This window comes from Notolepis coatsorum (genome assembly GCF_963971535.1).
Source record: "Notolepis coatsorum genome assembly, chromosome: 10".
NCBI classification, from domain to species: Eukaryota; Metazoa; Chordata; class Actinopteri; order Aulopiformes; family Paralepididae; genus Notolepis; species Notolepis coatsorum.
The window spans coordinates 28,661,929-28,677,915 of record NC_140174.1 but is presented as its reverse complement, the minus strand read 5'-3'; the positions used below and the strand labels follow the sequence as shown (position 1 = coordinate 28,677,915).

At 41.2% G+C, this 15,987-nt stretch overlaps 1 protein-coding gene across 1 annotated transcript in view; it reads right to left on the bottom strand.

Annotated features, from left to right (window-relative positions):
* LOC311235513 (arf-GAP with dual PH domain-containing protein 1) overlaps positions 1 to 15,987 on the bottom strand; it is a 120,549-nt gene that overhangs the window by 18,987 nt on the left and 85,575 nt on the right. Inside the window, exons 3-5 of the mRNA XM_084322981.1 lie at positions 6,439 to 6,530; positions 563 to 645; positions 112 to 131 (exon numbers count right to left, since the gene is read on the bottom strand). Of these exons, the coding sequence (XP_084179107.1) occupies positions 112 to 131; positions 563 to 645; positions 6,439 to 6,530 (195 nt within the window). The remainder of the gene's footprint in view (positions 1 to 111; positions 132 to 562; positions 646 to 6,438; positions 6,531 to 15,987) is intronic.

Here is a 15,987-nt window from a genome sequence, read left to right as displayed (position 1 = left end):
CCCTAGTGTGTGTGTGTGTGTGGTGTGTGTGTGTGTGTGTGTGTGTGTGTGTGTGTGTGTGTGTGTGTGTGTGTGTGTGTGTGTTTATGTTTATTCCCCATTAGTTGTTGCCTTAGAGACAGCTATTCTTCCTGGGATCCACACAAATGACTAGGTAAAATATAACCATCACATGATGTACATTCACACAGTTATAGTTATAGTATCAAAAATGTAAATGAAATACCAAATAATAATAATAATAATAATAATAATAATAATAATAATAATAATAATAATAATAATAATAATAATAATAATAATAATAATAATAATAATAAAACCATTAGCCATCACCCCAGATAATCTCACATCATATATACTGTATAGTCCAAACTATACTATGATTTACTTGTAATCTGGGTTAAATACAGTGGTGTGTGTGTGTGTGTGTGTGTGTGTGTGAATGTGTGTGTGTGTATGTATGTGCAAGAGTGTGTGTTTGTGTGCCTCTTTGCGTTAATGCGTACATGTCTATGTGTGTTTAAATGTTTGTGTCTCGTTTGTGTTTGTTTATCCTCACCAGCGGAGTAGGGCTCTTGTTTCTCTATAAACTCAAACTCGTTCCTCTCGTACCTGGCCCGGATCCACTGCTCTCTCAGTAGCCTGGAACACACAGTCACCAGCACATAATAACAATAATAATAATAACAAAAACAATAATAACAATAAAAAGAACAACAACAATAACAATAATAATAATAATAATAATAATAATAATAATAATAATAATAATAATAATAATAATAATAATAATAATAATAATAATAATAATAATAATAATAATAATAATAATAATAATAATAATAATACAAATCATAATAATACAAATCATAATAATAATAATAATAATAATAATAATAATAATAATAATAATAATAATAATAATAATAATAATAATAATAATAATAATAATAACAATACTAATTACAATAACACTAATAACTAATAACAATAATCACAATAATAATAACAACAATAACAATAACCATAATAATATAATAACAATAATAATAATAATAATAATAATAATAATAATAATAATAATAATAATAATAATAATAATAATAATAATAATAATAATAATAATAATAATAATAATAATAATAATAATAATAATAATAATAATAATAATACTAATAATAATAATAATAATAATAAATAGGGATGCTCGATATTGGCTTTTTTACCGATACCGATATACCGATATTGTCCAACTCTTAATTTCCGATAACCGATATCAACCGATACCGATATATGCAGGGTTTCCCCCCCCAAAAAAACTGAATAATTTCAGGTAATTAACATTACATATATCTTGTCATGGAATTAACACAACATTATGCATACTTTTGACAATAAATAAAAATTGAATTTGTTCTTACTTGCTTGCCTGGGTAAATAAAATTGAAATAAATGTAAAAAATTAAAATTAAAATAAAAATAAAAAATTGAAAACCGATACAGATAATTTCCGATATCACATTTTAATGCCAATATCGGCCGATAATATCGGTAGGCCGATAATATCGGACATCCCTAATAATAAACGTTATACCAAGAATTGCAGCTCAAAGTGCTTCACAGCAGTAAAAAAGACATACAGTAGGCATAAAATGAGCACAGGATTGGCAGATCAAGAGCAGTGCATAAAGTGCAGACATAAAATGAGGCATATAATAAGCATAAAATTAGCATAGAATAGACATCAGCAAAATAGACAAAGTCAAGATAAGGCATAGAACATTAAATCACATAGACATAAAATATTGAAGTTGGCATATACACAAGAAATAGATAAAAACTAATAGTAACCATTCATCTATATGATACTGTACCGTACTAACACACAGTTCAGTATAGCATGGAACAGAGTGAATGAACATTCATATTTTAGTTGGTGAGTACGTTGGCATAGTTTTAGGGGGGGGATTGTAAGGGACATGTCCCCAAAAATATTAAGAAGAGTATGTCCCCCTCAGAAAATATAGCTAATATGAAAGACAACCCCCTCCCCAAAAGTGGTAAAAAATAAGGAGGTCAAAACCTTTATATATCCCTCTTACCTCTAACTATATATAATAATACAGGGGAATAAATGTTTGAAAGCAATACAGAATGCCTGAGACTGAGCCTTACTGCATTATATTCCATTATATTTGTGTCTTTTCCATTAAATAAATAAAGACATTCCCGCCATAAATTGAAGCAGAAAAGACACAAATTAGTGCATACAAGTACACCAGAATGCAGGAAATGATTTTTTTTTAATTTTTTTTTTTTTTTACTTAACTCTTTCAGCACCGCGGGTCTAGCCCATCTTTGTTCCTACTGCGCCACTGCTCTAAGAGATAGGGATGCGTGGTGGTGTTTGCAGGGCTATATCTATATTCTATATTATAGCTATGGATACAATACTATGGCTCATTTGACATCAACTACCCATCCTTCAATATGTGAAAAAGAATAATTTTTTTCATGTATACGTTCGCATGTTATACCGTGGTGAATATAAGTATAGTTTCAGAGTGATCCTGGCTAATTCCAGAATTGTGTGTGTGTGTGTGACTAGGAGGGATATGCGGACTGTGTGTATGTGTAACTAGGAGGGATATGATGACTGTGTGTATGTAACTAGCAGGGATATGAGGACTGTGTGTGTGTAACTAGGAGGGATATGATGACTGTGTGTATGTAACTAGCAGGGATATGAGGACTGTGTGTGTGTAACTAGGAGGGATGTGCGAAAAGACACATTTAAATTGCCTTGTGTATATTGACAATAAAATTATCTTCTAATCATATTCTTATTGCTTCTAAACAGTGGAAGAACATGAAAATCTTACTCCACACAGTAATCAATGTGCCAATACCCATAATGTATATACTAAAGTAAGTAATGCACTAAATCCATATAGCAGCTTAAAAAGAAAAAAACAAGACATTATCAGGTATCTGACTATGCTTGCCGGGTTTCTGCTATTTCTCTCGGGAGAGAATTATCTTTATTATTCTTCTGGCTGACAAATCTAATTGATTGGGAGGCAGCAATGCTTCAATGATCCACTGCTGTAAGGAAGAGAGCAGCCTCTTGTGCCTCTCCTCAGTGTCTGGAGGAGTCAACCGGAGGAGGCAGCACATCACCATGCCAACAAGCTCCAGCTCTCTCTCTCTCTCTCTCTCTCCCTCTACATCTCCCTCTCCCTCTACATCTCCCTCTCCCTCTCTCTCTCTCTCTCTCTCTCTCTCTCTCTCTCTCTCTCTCTCTCTCTCTCTCTCTCTCTCTCTCTCTCCCTTCACCGTTCTCTCTGTCTCTTGTCCCTTGCACACCCTCCTGGACTCCCGAACTAGATGAACGTGATTACGTCAGTTAAGGCTCAGTCTGCAAGTATGTATAGTCTGGACATTGGGACTCAGACATTCAGATCTCTATCTTTTTATCTCAGTCTCCTCTCTGCATATGTATTTCTGTATATCTGTGTGTCTCTCTCTGTCTCTCTCTACCTATTTATCTATGTCTCTTATATCTGTCTGTCTGTCTATCTTTCTTTCTACCTATTTATCTCTGTCTGTCTGTCTCTCTGTGTTTATCTGTGTCTGTTTATCTATGTCTCTGTGTGTATCTCTTCTCTCTCTCTCTATCTCTCTCTCTCTCTCTCACTCACTCTCTCCTTCTCTCTCTCTCTTTTCTCCCTCTACCTATTTATCTCAGCCTCTATCTCTGTGTCTCTGTCTGTCTCTCTCTGTGTTTAGCTGTCTCTGTATGTATCTGTCTCTAACTTTCTCTCATGTTCTCTCTCTAACCTACTTCCACATCCCTCTCTTCATCTTCCCTCTTCCCTCTCTCTTGTCATTCTCTCTCTTCTTTCGTCGATAGAAACATAATTGCTCCATCTGTGATGAGAAGCCAATAGATGTTGTGTGCTGCTAAATCAAGGCTGTGAAACAACAGATTACTCTGATTAGAGACCAATCCATTGTATTGACACGCTGACAGAAAGCTATCTCCAACGCCACTCTCCCGTTCTCAGAGAGGGTCAATTGGAGTTTTGGTTTAGCGAGCATGAACGGACACCGTGACTCAAGAGACACAAAAAAATACTGCTATATCATCTCCATTCCTCTCTCTCTCTCTCTCTCTCTCTCTCTCTCTCTCTCTCTCTCTCTCTCTCTCTCTCTCTCTCTCTCTCCCTCTCTCCCTCTATCTCTCGCACCCTCTCTCTCCCCCTCTCTCTCTCCCTCTCCCTCTAACTCTCTCCTGCTCTCTCCTTCCCCTGCTCTCTCCTTCTCCTGCTCTCTCATTCCCTTGCTCTCTCCTTCCCCTGCTCTCTCCTTCCCCTGCTCTCTCCTTCCCTTGCTCTCTCCTTCCCCTGCTCTCTCCTTCCCTTGCTCTCTCCTTCCCCTGCTCTCTCTTTCCCTTGCTCTCTCATTCCCTTGCTCTTTCCTTCCCCTGCTCTCTCCTTCCCCTGCTCTCTCCTTCCCTTGCTCTCTCCTTCACTTGCTCTCTCTCAGATTGTTTTGCAGTGTATTCCTACATTGTGTGCCTCCCAAATCCCCCCATTTCAACACCTCCATATCAGACCTGTGTCTCACATCCCTCTCTCCTCTTCTCTATCCCTCTGATTCTACTCTCTCTCTCTCTCTCTCTCTCTCTCTCTCTCTCTCTCTCTCTCTCTCTCTCTCTCTCTCTCTCTCTCTCTCTCTCTCTCTCTCTCTCTCTCTCTCTCTCTCTCTCTCTCTCTCTCTCTCTCTCTCTCTCTCTCTCTCTCTCTCTTTCAAGGATTCTGCTTTGTCACTGTGCTCACTATGTTGATATCAGATTCAGATCACACACACCCCTTCACATACTGTGACAGGGTTCTTTCTAGACTCCTCAAAAAACTCCCACAAACAATGGCGTAGTCGGAAAAATGGTCTTGGTGTTGTTTTATTTCCCAGCCTCCAAGGTGCAGAGGTGACATTTCATAACAAGTGACATAAACAAAATAAATAACTAAACTATACTACCTCTGCAGTCTATCAGATGCGTTCCACAATAACGGCATCTGATAGACAAAACACTGGGTGGCGCTTCCCTAGTTACCCATTTTGCAACCGTTATCTGGTGAAGCACCACCACAGAGACAAACAGACTAACAATACACATACAGCACTTCCCTCAGTTACCTACAGTGTAACTGGTGCAGGGCAAGAACCCAGAACCTTGGGCATGCAGCCCTCATGACACCTGCACTCCTCCCCCTCCACAGGTGCCACACATAATTAATTAACAAGACTAAACAGGTGCTACACATCAATTTAATTACCGTTTCCTATACACACATTATCTAAAAACAACCTCCAACACCAAATACCCTCACCACCCAATAAATAAATACATATACACAACACAATAAATAAATATATGTATGAATGGATATATGAATGTATGTATAAATGCATGTATGCTTAGATTAATGGATATGTATGCATGTTTGATTATGTATGAATGTATATGATGAGTGAATGTTGTGTGTATGTGTGCGTGCTGCCCCGGCGTCAGTGACAGACCCACTCTGTCACACATACACACAAACACACCCCTTCACACACACACACACACACACACACACACACACACACACACACACACACACACACACACACACACACACACACACACACACACACACCCACACAAACACACCCCTTCACTCACACACACGCACGCACGCACGCACACGCACACACGCACACACACACACACACACACACACACACACACACACACACACACACACACACACACACACACACACCTACACACACACACACACACACACACACACACACAGGAAGAGGAAGTGAGGTGACACAGGGGTGTGGTGCTGACAGTCAACTGACAGTAACAATGTCTCTCAGACACAAGGATTACATTCTAACAGAGAGCTGCTGTAGACGCCACAGGAAACCTTCAATGGGGCCAAGCATGTATTCATAGTGTTCTCACAGCGCCATAAACACAGTGCATTGTTATTTGACTATAATCACCTGTTGTTTGCCTACCAAGATGTCTGCAGTGATGATGACATGGAATACTATGAATCGTAACTATGGCAACAATGAATTACAGCAAGGCCTTTTGTTTTCCTTTTTTGGGGACTCTGACGTTACCGTGACAACAATGCAGACACTCTGTGACCGCGAGACCAGCACTGGGGATCAGAATTCCATTAGAAAAAAGACACACTGGCGCTGTAATAACTCCGTTGCCATGACAGCCAATGACTTCAGATATGTTGTCAAACTGAAAATGTGTTTATTTTTCTTAGTCCCTGAAAGGTTTACCCTTGATTTAACGAGTGCTGCTGTGTTGAACTCACATGTACTGGGAAGGGAGACAGAGCTGAGGGGACTTACTTGCAGTCGGTGTGTGTTGGTCTGTAGTAGAACGCCGGGACCTTCTGCTCGTACTTGGCTTTAGCCGCGATGTTGCCCATAGCAGCCATCAGCTGCCGGGAGACAAGAACAGCTCGGTCACTTCAACCTGTGATTTCAATGCTAAATTAAGCACACCTGCCAACATTAACACTGTGAAAAGGAGGGAGGTTTTCTGAGGCTTCAACCTTGCTATATATATATATATATGTAACGGTTGTGACATCGTGACCTTAAACTTCGATGCCCCGGGGGGGAGTTTTGAACCCAGGTCTCCCACGCCGTGGGCAACAGCACAGACCTCTATACCAAGAAGTGAACTCACTGCTTTGTAACGTGTCTATGTGTCTTTTGAGGATGAGAGTGAGTTTAACCCATAGCACCGCTACTCACCCCAGTCACTTCACAACATCTGAAGTCCTTCGTGACTGCGCTTCACGATACCATCCGTTACATATATACTGTACATACTGTACTGTACATACATACATATATATATACACTTCATAAGGCCTACATGTGCCTGTTTCAATGTATCACTTACATATAATGTATAGCAGTATAGACAGACAGACAGACAGACAGACAGACAGACAGACAGACAGACAGACAGACAGACAGACAGACAGACAGAAGGATGCACAGTGTTATGCATTGCACAGTGTTGTGCACAATGTTATGCATAGTGTTATGCACAGTAGTATGCAATGGTATGCACAGTAGTATGCAGTGTTATGCACAGTAGTATGCAGTGTTATGCACAGTAGTATGCAGTGTTATGCACAGTAGTATGCAGTGTTATGCACAGTAGTATGCAGTGTTATGCACAGTAGTGTGCACAGTGTTATGCACAGTGTTATACACAGTGTTATGCACAGTGTTATGCACAGTATTATGCACAGTGTTATACACAGTATTGTGGACAGTGTAATGCACAGTAGTATACACAGTGTTGTGCACAGTAGTATACACAGTGTTGTGCAGTGTTATGCACAGTGTTATGCACACTGTTATACACAATGTTATGCACAGTGTTGTACACAGTGTTGTACACAGTATTATGCACAGTTATGCACAGAGCTGTGCAGTGTTGTACAGTGTTGTACACACTATTATGCACACTGTTTTACACAGTGGTATGCACAGTGCCAAAGCCAAATAATTTTTTTAAATGGTTAAGCCGCAGCGGTTGAGCATCTGCATCCCCTCCGTGGTGTGTTTCATCCAGAGATTATCTTCCCCGTTTCATGCCGGCGGTCTGAACCCTGAAGATGAGTCTCTCTCATCCTCAGTCTAAGCGGTAATGGAAGGGTTGCCGAAAGCAGTTATGGCTCCCCCCCCCCCCCCCCTCTATACTGAGCAGGTCATGACCGGGAAAGACAGGAATATTGTAAAAACACACATTTTCTCCTCACCCTTAGCTAGATGTTTAATACAAGTGGAAGCATGTCTCCCCACCTACACACAGCAGTTGGATTGAGGGGGTCCTACAGGCTCTATGACTGGGAACAAACAAGGTTCTCATTGAAAGGATCTCTAGCCAAGACAACCTGGAGACCCTTTTTCACCCAGACACAGACCCTGACACTTTCAGAGGAGTGATGTTGGCCTGAGCTACAGCTACCCCCCTTCCTTTTTTTCTTTTTTAAATGTATTTTATTTGTTTATTCTTTTATTCGTTTTTGCTTTGTTTGTTGTAGTGTTATTTGTTAATGTGTGATTTCATTTGTTCCCAATGTTCTTAAATTTTTTCGTATCTTAGGGATCTTGGGTGGGGAGGGCGGTTGTACTGGGGCAGTTATGTTTTATTTTCTATACATTTTTTCTATTCATTTCAGTTTGACATTTTTTATAGAAATACACGCACACACTTTCTAGAACCCCCAAGAAGAAGATAAGAGATAGATATAATGAAATAAGTAATCCTGCACACTTCTGCTGCGATGGAGTTACATAATCAATATCCCATATGTTTCACATTCTGTCCGTCACTGTGAAGATTAATAGAGTGTCTCTTGAAACGTCAATATGGTTATCTGACACCAGGGAGAGGGAAATATTTAAATTAAAAAATGTATTTAAAAAAACTGTAGTGCATTTTGACAAGGGAACATTTGTAAAAACAAAACAAATATTGGTCATAGAATCTGCAGAATGTCCAGAGTGTTTTTCCTGCATGCATGTAGAGCTCACTCACTCACTCACTCACTCACTCACTCACTCACTCACTCACTCACTCACTCACTCACTCACTCACTCACTCACTCACTCACTCACTCACTCACTCACCCACCCACCCACCCACCCACCCACTCACTCACTCACTCACTCACTCACTCACTCACTCACTCACTCACTCACTCACTCACTCACTCACTCACTCACTCACTCACTCACTCACTCACTCACTCACTCACTCACTCATTCGGGGGGGAAATAGCAGGCCGGATTTGGCTTGCTGGCCTTGAGTTTGACACATATGGTCTAGATGAGTAGGCCTACTGGTCTGATCAGTATAGATAGAGAACTGGTATAGTCTAGGTGAGTACTGGTCTGGTCAGTGTAGAGGACTGGTATAGTCTAGGTGAGTACTGGTCTGGTCAGTGTAGAGGCCTGGTATAGTCTAGGTGAGTACTGGTCTGGTCAGTGTAGAGGACTGGTATAGTCTAGGTGAGTACTGGTCTGGTCAGTGTAGAGGACTGGTATAGTCTAGGTCAGTAGTTCTCAAACTACGGGTCACGACCCAAAGTGGGGTCGCGGGTAGGTGACAATGTATTGGCAAATTATTAAAAAAAATTAATCGAGAAAAGAACCGACAAGCTCAACTCAGATTGAGTTTTCCACCTGGCAGCTGTTTGTATTTGCCATGTCTCACCCCTTCATCAACGAAGGCCGACACAGTATTCCAATACACATCTCACTATCTTCATCCTACACATATATAATCGCGGAGACCGCGTCTCGTCAGCGGAGCTTTGGGGGTATTTACTCAGCTTGATGGCTTTTTGGAGGAACAGAATGTTGCAAACAATTATTTTAAGCCCATCATCTGTAGCCACATAGAAGGGCTCATTGAACAATTTCGGAACTACAGTATTACACAGAGAGCACGGACAATTTGGACAACTGGATCCTAGATCCGTTCATTACGCATGACGCAACAGGCCTCCCACTGCCTGTGCAGGAGGCGCAAATTGATCTTTCGTGTGACGAGAAAGTCAAGTTCACTGGACAGGCCGGATTTTCAGCACTGACATTAAAAAATAAATACAGATCTCGCCTCAGAGTATTTACATTTACATTTACATTTAGTCATTTAGCTGACGCTTTTATCCAAAGCGACTTACAAGTTCTGTACGACAAGACAGCAAGAAGGGTACAACTCTATCAGCTGAGTAACAATGTTCATCAAAGTGTTGCGTGTTACAGTGTAGGTTAGTTTATTAGGACAAGTGCATGACAGTAAGGTTAGTCAGGGTTAGATTTTTTATTTTTTTTAATCATTTAATAAATCATTATTTTTATTATTTTTTATTATTATTATTATTATTTCAGAGTAGAAGCGGATCTGCGCCTCTTTCCCAGCACAACGCAGCCACGTATCATGGAACTGTTCAAATGTACAAGCACACCCTTCCCATTAAGTCAAATTTGTTATTCTTGAAAAGCGCATGTGAACACATTTTCTTTTCTTTTTTTATGTTCTGGCAACATTTTGGGCTAAATATGCCTCATTTTATAAATGTGTATACAGAAACAATTCTGTTGCTTTTGTTGATACTATTCATTAATTTCATTGATAATATAGTGCTGTAATAAAATTGTCTAATAAATATGCATGATCAAGTTCAACAATGTGTGCTTTTATTTTGATATTCCTTATTTCCACATTGAAATTACGTGATACACAAGTGTGGGGTCGCCAAAAAAAAATCCTAAATAAAATGGGGTCATGGTATAATAAAGTTTGAGACCCCTGGGCCCTATTCCCCGTACCTGGTTCAACTAAGTCGATCAAGAGTCCCATTATCCAGATTCAGTTAACCCGATGTTTGAAGCCGGGATTTTCCTGTTCCTCGAAGGTGGATTCAGTCTCGTTAACTCAAACCAGACTTGAGACCCAGGATAAGTGCGCGCGGCCGCTTCAGTTGAAAAGCCATCACGTATCGATAGCAGAGATCCTGATTTCCTAACGGCATTGATTGATTAATTGATTTAAAACTTTATTAACAGGTTGCAGTACGGCTCAATCGCCTCGCCGACAAGTTAAATGCGTTATCTATAGGCAAATTTTAAGTCCCTCATTACCCCAATCAATCAGATTATATTTCTTTAAACTTGCCTGCTGGCAGTAGGTTTATGGAATGGATAATCAAATGAGATCTTGCTAGCGAAAATAATTAGTTAAACTGTTATGCAGAATAAGGATACGGCTCTCTTACCCATTGATTGATGTATGGTGGATCTTTTACTTATCTACACTGTGGTGTAATGGTTTCTGCTTTTGACTTTCACACAGGCGGCCCGGGTTCGAATCCCACTTCTCCTAGTCTTTTCTTTCTTTTTGCAATGTAGGAATAATTCAATTTGATGCACGTTGAGAGCTATATAAAGAATGACATCCTCAATGCATGTAGATTTATAATATTTTAACTTAAAACTAGGCTACTTTTGCGTATAATCATTAATATTATATTCCAAAAAAATTATATTTGAAACGCGGGGTTTCGAACACGGGTCGCCCGGTTGCCAGGATTCAGCACTAGCCGCTGCGCCACTGTGCCAGACGTGATATACTCATTGTTTATGCATTAATGGACGAGAGACCCGTGTTTAGAATATTTTTCTTACCAAAAAATGAAGTTTTATCTCTTTATTCTCAAATGCATTAATGTGACGTCAACGGCTCATTCAATTTCTCAAATCCGTCAAACAGCGCATCTCATCAGACATTTTAATCCCAGTTACAATATCACACAAAAACCACAATCCCCGCATAGACACTTCAATTTTATGCTTGAATGAAACACAATCCGGCGCTCCGTTAAGCAAATCTACAGCGGAGATTAATATATGAAACTAATCAGAGCCAAACGGCCGCGGGATTCACATTTGCAATGAGCCGTTATTAAAATAACCACATGCAGCGTGTATCGCGACTCCGAGTGCCGTATATGACGTGCATTATTTTATTTAGGACAAAGTAAATCTATAGGCTCAATATGATTTATTATCAGCATTTAGTTCTATTATTATACATTTCAAAAGCCCCCTCTAGGAAAACGAAGCACAGAAACGTAATTCAGAATGGTATAATGCAGATCCTAGACTGTGAGAATCATTTCAGGAAACGAGCTGTCACTTCTTTGCGGGGGCGTGGCCATGGTTCATCCGGCTAACTGAATTTAAGCCTGCTCTCGACCAGGCTCAAACTTTTTGATCTGTTGTCATGGTGATTTAGACAATCCAGCTTCGGGGAATGGGAAGGTCCGGCTTAAGTCAGACTTGACCGAAAGTTATCCGGCTAACTCAGTTATCCAGGTACGGGGAACGGGGCCCAGGGGCCCTCATTCATCAACGTGTTCTACGCACAGATTTGTGCTTACCCTGTGCGTACGATCATTTCTAAGCAAAGAGTGGGATTCATCAATTTCAACTTGAACTTGACTCCGTGCTTACGTCTACGCACAGGTCAGACCATGCGTACCTGGCGCCCAGTGGTAGAATATATTATTACAACTAGGAAATGAGCTTCTGTGCATAATAACACTGGCATGTTCTGTACGAACCGTAGTTCATTATAGTTCATTGTAAAATAGCAACAGTAGTGTAATCATGGTCAAAACCCTATAAATAGCATTTGGAATAATAGATCTTTCTCTCAGAACAGGGGAGGAAACTAACTTTTTGGCTTACCAGCCAACTGGCGAGTATCTGATTTTTTTTACCAGACAAACTGATTTTTTACCAGCCAAAAAAATCGCTAATTGTGATAATTACTTCTTTGTATGTCTTCGTCTAAATTGATTTTCAATCATAGTAAAAATCACACCGTGTCTCTACTCTTTAAAATATTTATTAGCATAAAACATTAATAACAGTCTCTACTCTTCACAATATTAGCATACAACATGTATTAATCACACTGTCTCTACTCTTCAAAATATTAGGATATCACATATTAACATGAAAGAGGGAACTATTCTGGACTGGGTTGGGCTGAACTAGGCAGTGAAAGATGCTGGGCTGGGCTGGACTAGGTTGGACTGGGTTGGGCTGGTCTAGGTTGGACTGAGTTGGGCAGTGAAAGAACCAAGCATTTCACTGTAATGTAATAGCTAAATAAAACAACTTGACTTGTTACATTTGCACTCTGGTTGTATGCCAAATGTATTCTGGTTGTACTGTACTTGTGCTGTAAGATGACAATACATTGGAACCGAATCGACAACGCTAGGGGTTCAGCAGGTGTATTCTGAATGCCAAGTATGACAACATCACCGTTGTGAAGGGCATATGAGCGAGTGGTGATATGGGGGGAAACCCGGTAATAATAAAATGTCACTCGGCTGCATTTAAGCAAAGCCGCTCAGTATAGTCCACTATGTTGAACGCGCGTTATGGTAGCTTGTTACATGCTAGGTAGCTAGCCGGCTAATGCTGGTTGACTTGTCATTCTCATCCGACTCGAAGGAGACGCGTCGCATGCTGTTGTTCACCCCCATGTCAGACCGCACTGATATCCGAAAGCGACGACTCTACATGCAATTATTTTCATCCACTGATGTGTTTTTGTCTAAGTTTGTCTACGTTGTCAAGCCGGTGGCAGGAGTCTGTAGGTCCGCGCTCAGTGATCTGTCCACTTCCCCTAGATGGGCGGCATCTTCTAGAAAATGAGTGTTCATTGGAGGAGCTTAGAGCGCATCTGTACAACGATGATGTTCATTGGTTATGGTTGGATTATTATGAGGCGCAAATGGGAGGAATCAAGGGGGGAGTCAGAGTTCGGCTTGTGCCAGTGAGCGAATCAGCAGATTGCAGAATGATTTTTTTGTTTTGTTTTGTAATTACTAGTACTCGCCAGACTGGCGAGTGCTCTTCATGAATTACTCGCCAAACGTAAAAAATACTCGCATTTGGCGAGTAAAGTGGCCTAATTTCCTCCCCTGTCTCAGAATGAATGCAGCATGGTTTATATAGCGTTATCGGAATATACGGGGTGTAGGCTGACTGCGCTCCGCGTAGCTTGATTGATTGATTGATTGAAAAGTTTATTAACAGATTGCAGAATGGGTACAGTACAGTACAGCTCAGTACATACAATTGTTAATTGGGGATGCAGACCAGAGAAAGACTTTCGTCTTGTTTACATCAGGGTCCCCCATTTTCAATTCATCATAAATCATAAAGCTCAACTCGTTATTATTTTGCGCAGACCGCAGAAACACGGGAACGTTTTGATTATATTTAAAAGGCTTTACGTTAAACGAAACAAGTGGAATTTCGAAGCTGTAAGCAGAATACAAGTCATATGAATATAGTGTTCTTCCCCCTTTTTACTGTATAAGAAAGAATAGAAAACGCATTGCAATGAGACCAGATAGTGGACAGACTATGTATATGATGGGATTCAAGTTCGCGTTTTTGTTGATCATAGGCATGCTGTCAGAGTATGATATCTTAATCAAACATTCTAGAACATTTGTCGTCACAGATCATGTCCTAATAGAACATAGGCTATGGCATGGATCGTGATATTGTGTGGACTGTTATTATTACTGTACCGGTACCACCCATTGTGACAACAGCCTTGTGAGTCCCGCACACAAACATGATGGAATTCAAGTTCATGTATTGAAAGGCAGGCTACATCATACATGCAGTGAGATTCATTGTTCTTGTATATGCTCTCGTATTATTGTTTATATAGGCTACCCAATACTGACATCAAAATAGATTGTAGTATGCCTCTAGAAATCATATGCAGCAGGTAGAAAATTGACGGGAGATCCATCGCGATTTGGAATAAAATTGAGGAGAACTTTAATCCCTGGGTATTAATCAAACAACACGGGAAAAGGCAGTCATATTCCAGCGCGGTATTTATTAGTGTTTGCGCTGCCCAGGCAGCAATGGTTAATAGATATCATATCCGACATCACCGTAAGTGTACACGTCTGTCAGCCTGTCTCATGACACGCTTCCCTCGGCTTAGTCCATTTTTCCACATTTCATGGGTGTATTCCATTACCGTATATGGTTAATCGGGGCGTTTCTGGTATGCAAATACGTGAAAGTGTGCACGAGCCTCGGCGCAGAGCCAAGGTGGGATTCATCATGACAGGTGTGCGTAGAGCCTGCGTACGCACGTGTGATGAATCCCGACTTCCCTGTGCGTACACTGGTTCTACATTCCGTGCTTACGTGTGGAAATAGAACATGTTCTACGCACACATTGATGAATGAGGGCCCTGGTCTAGGTGAATTAGTAGGGTCATCTGTGGCACTTCCGTGACCGTGGAGAGCGAAGGTCAGTTTCTCAATGGATTTGTCATCTAGGAGGGTTAATAAACAAATTTAGCAGGGGTGTATTCTTTTAAAAGGCGGGGAAAATTTGTGAGAGACCAAAATCCAAAATGGCTGCCGTGGAAATGAACTTTTTAATGGTTTGACCTACAATGATGCACAATACATGGTTTCAGAGCTTATTTTGATCAATGAATACATATTTGGTGTTTATATAATGATTTGACCTATTGTTGACCTTCAAATGCAAGATGGCTGCCAATTTTGAGCTCCAAAATGTCACAGAGCCAACCATCTCCCTGTCCCTGTTCCTGTTCCAGCACTGCTGGGAGGTGTGCACCATCTCCCCGAACCTGTTCCTGTTCTTGCACTGCTGGGAGGTGTGCACCATCTCCCTGAACCTGTTCCTGTTCCAGCACTGCTGGGAGGTGTGCACCATCTCCCTGTTCCTGTTCCAGCACCGCTGGGAGGTGTGCACCATCTCCCTGTTCCTGTTCCAGCACCGCTGGGAGGTGTGCACCATCTCCCTGTTCCTGTTCCTGCACCGCTGGGAGGTGTGCACCATCTCCCTGAACCTGTTCCAGCACCGCTGGGAGGTGTGCACCATCTCCCTGTTCCTGTTCCAGCACCGCTGGGAGGTGTGCACCATCTCCCTGTTCCTGTTCCAGCACTGCTGGGAGGTGTGCACCATCTCCCTGTTCCTGTTCCAGCACCGCTGGGAGGTGTGCACCATCTCCCTGTTCCTGTTCCAGCACTGCTGGGAGGTGTGCACCATCTCCCTGTTCCTGTTCCAGCACCATCTCCCTGTTCCTGTTCCAGCACTGCTGGGAGGTGTGCACCATCTCCCTGTTCCTGTTCCAGCACCGCTGGGAGGTGTGCACCATCTCCCTGTTCCTGTTCCAGCACTGCTGGGAGGTGTGCACCATCTCCCTGTTCCTGTTCCTGCACTGCTGGGAGGTGTGCACCATCTCCCTGTTCCTGTTCCAGCACCGCTGGGAGGTGTGC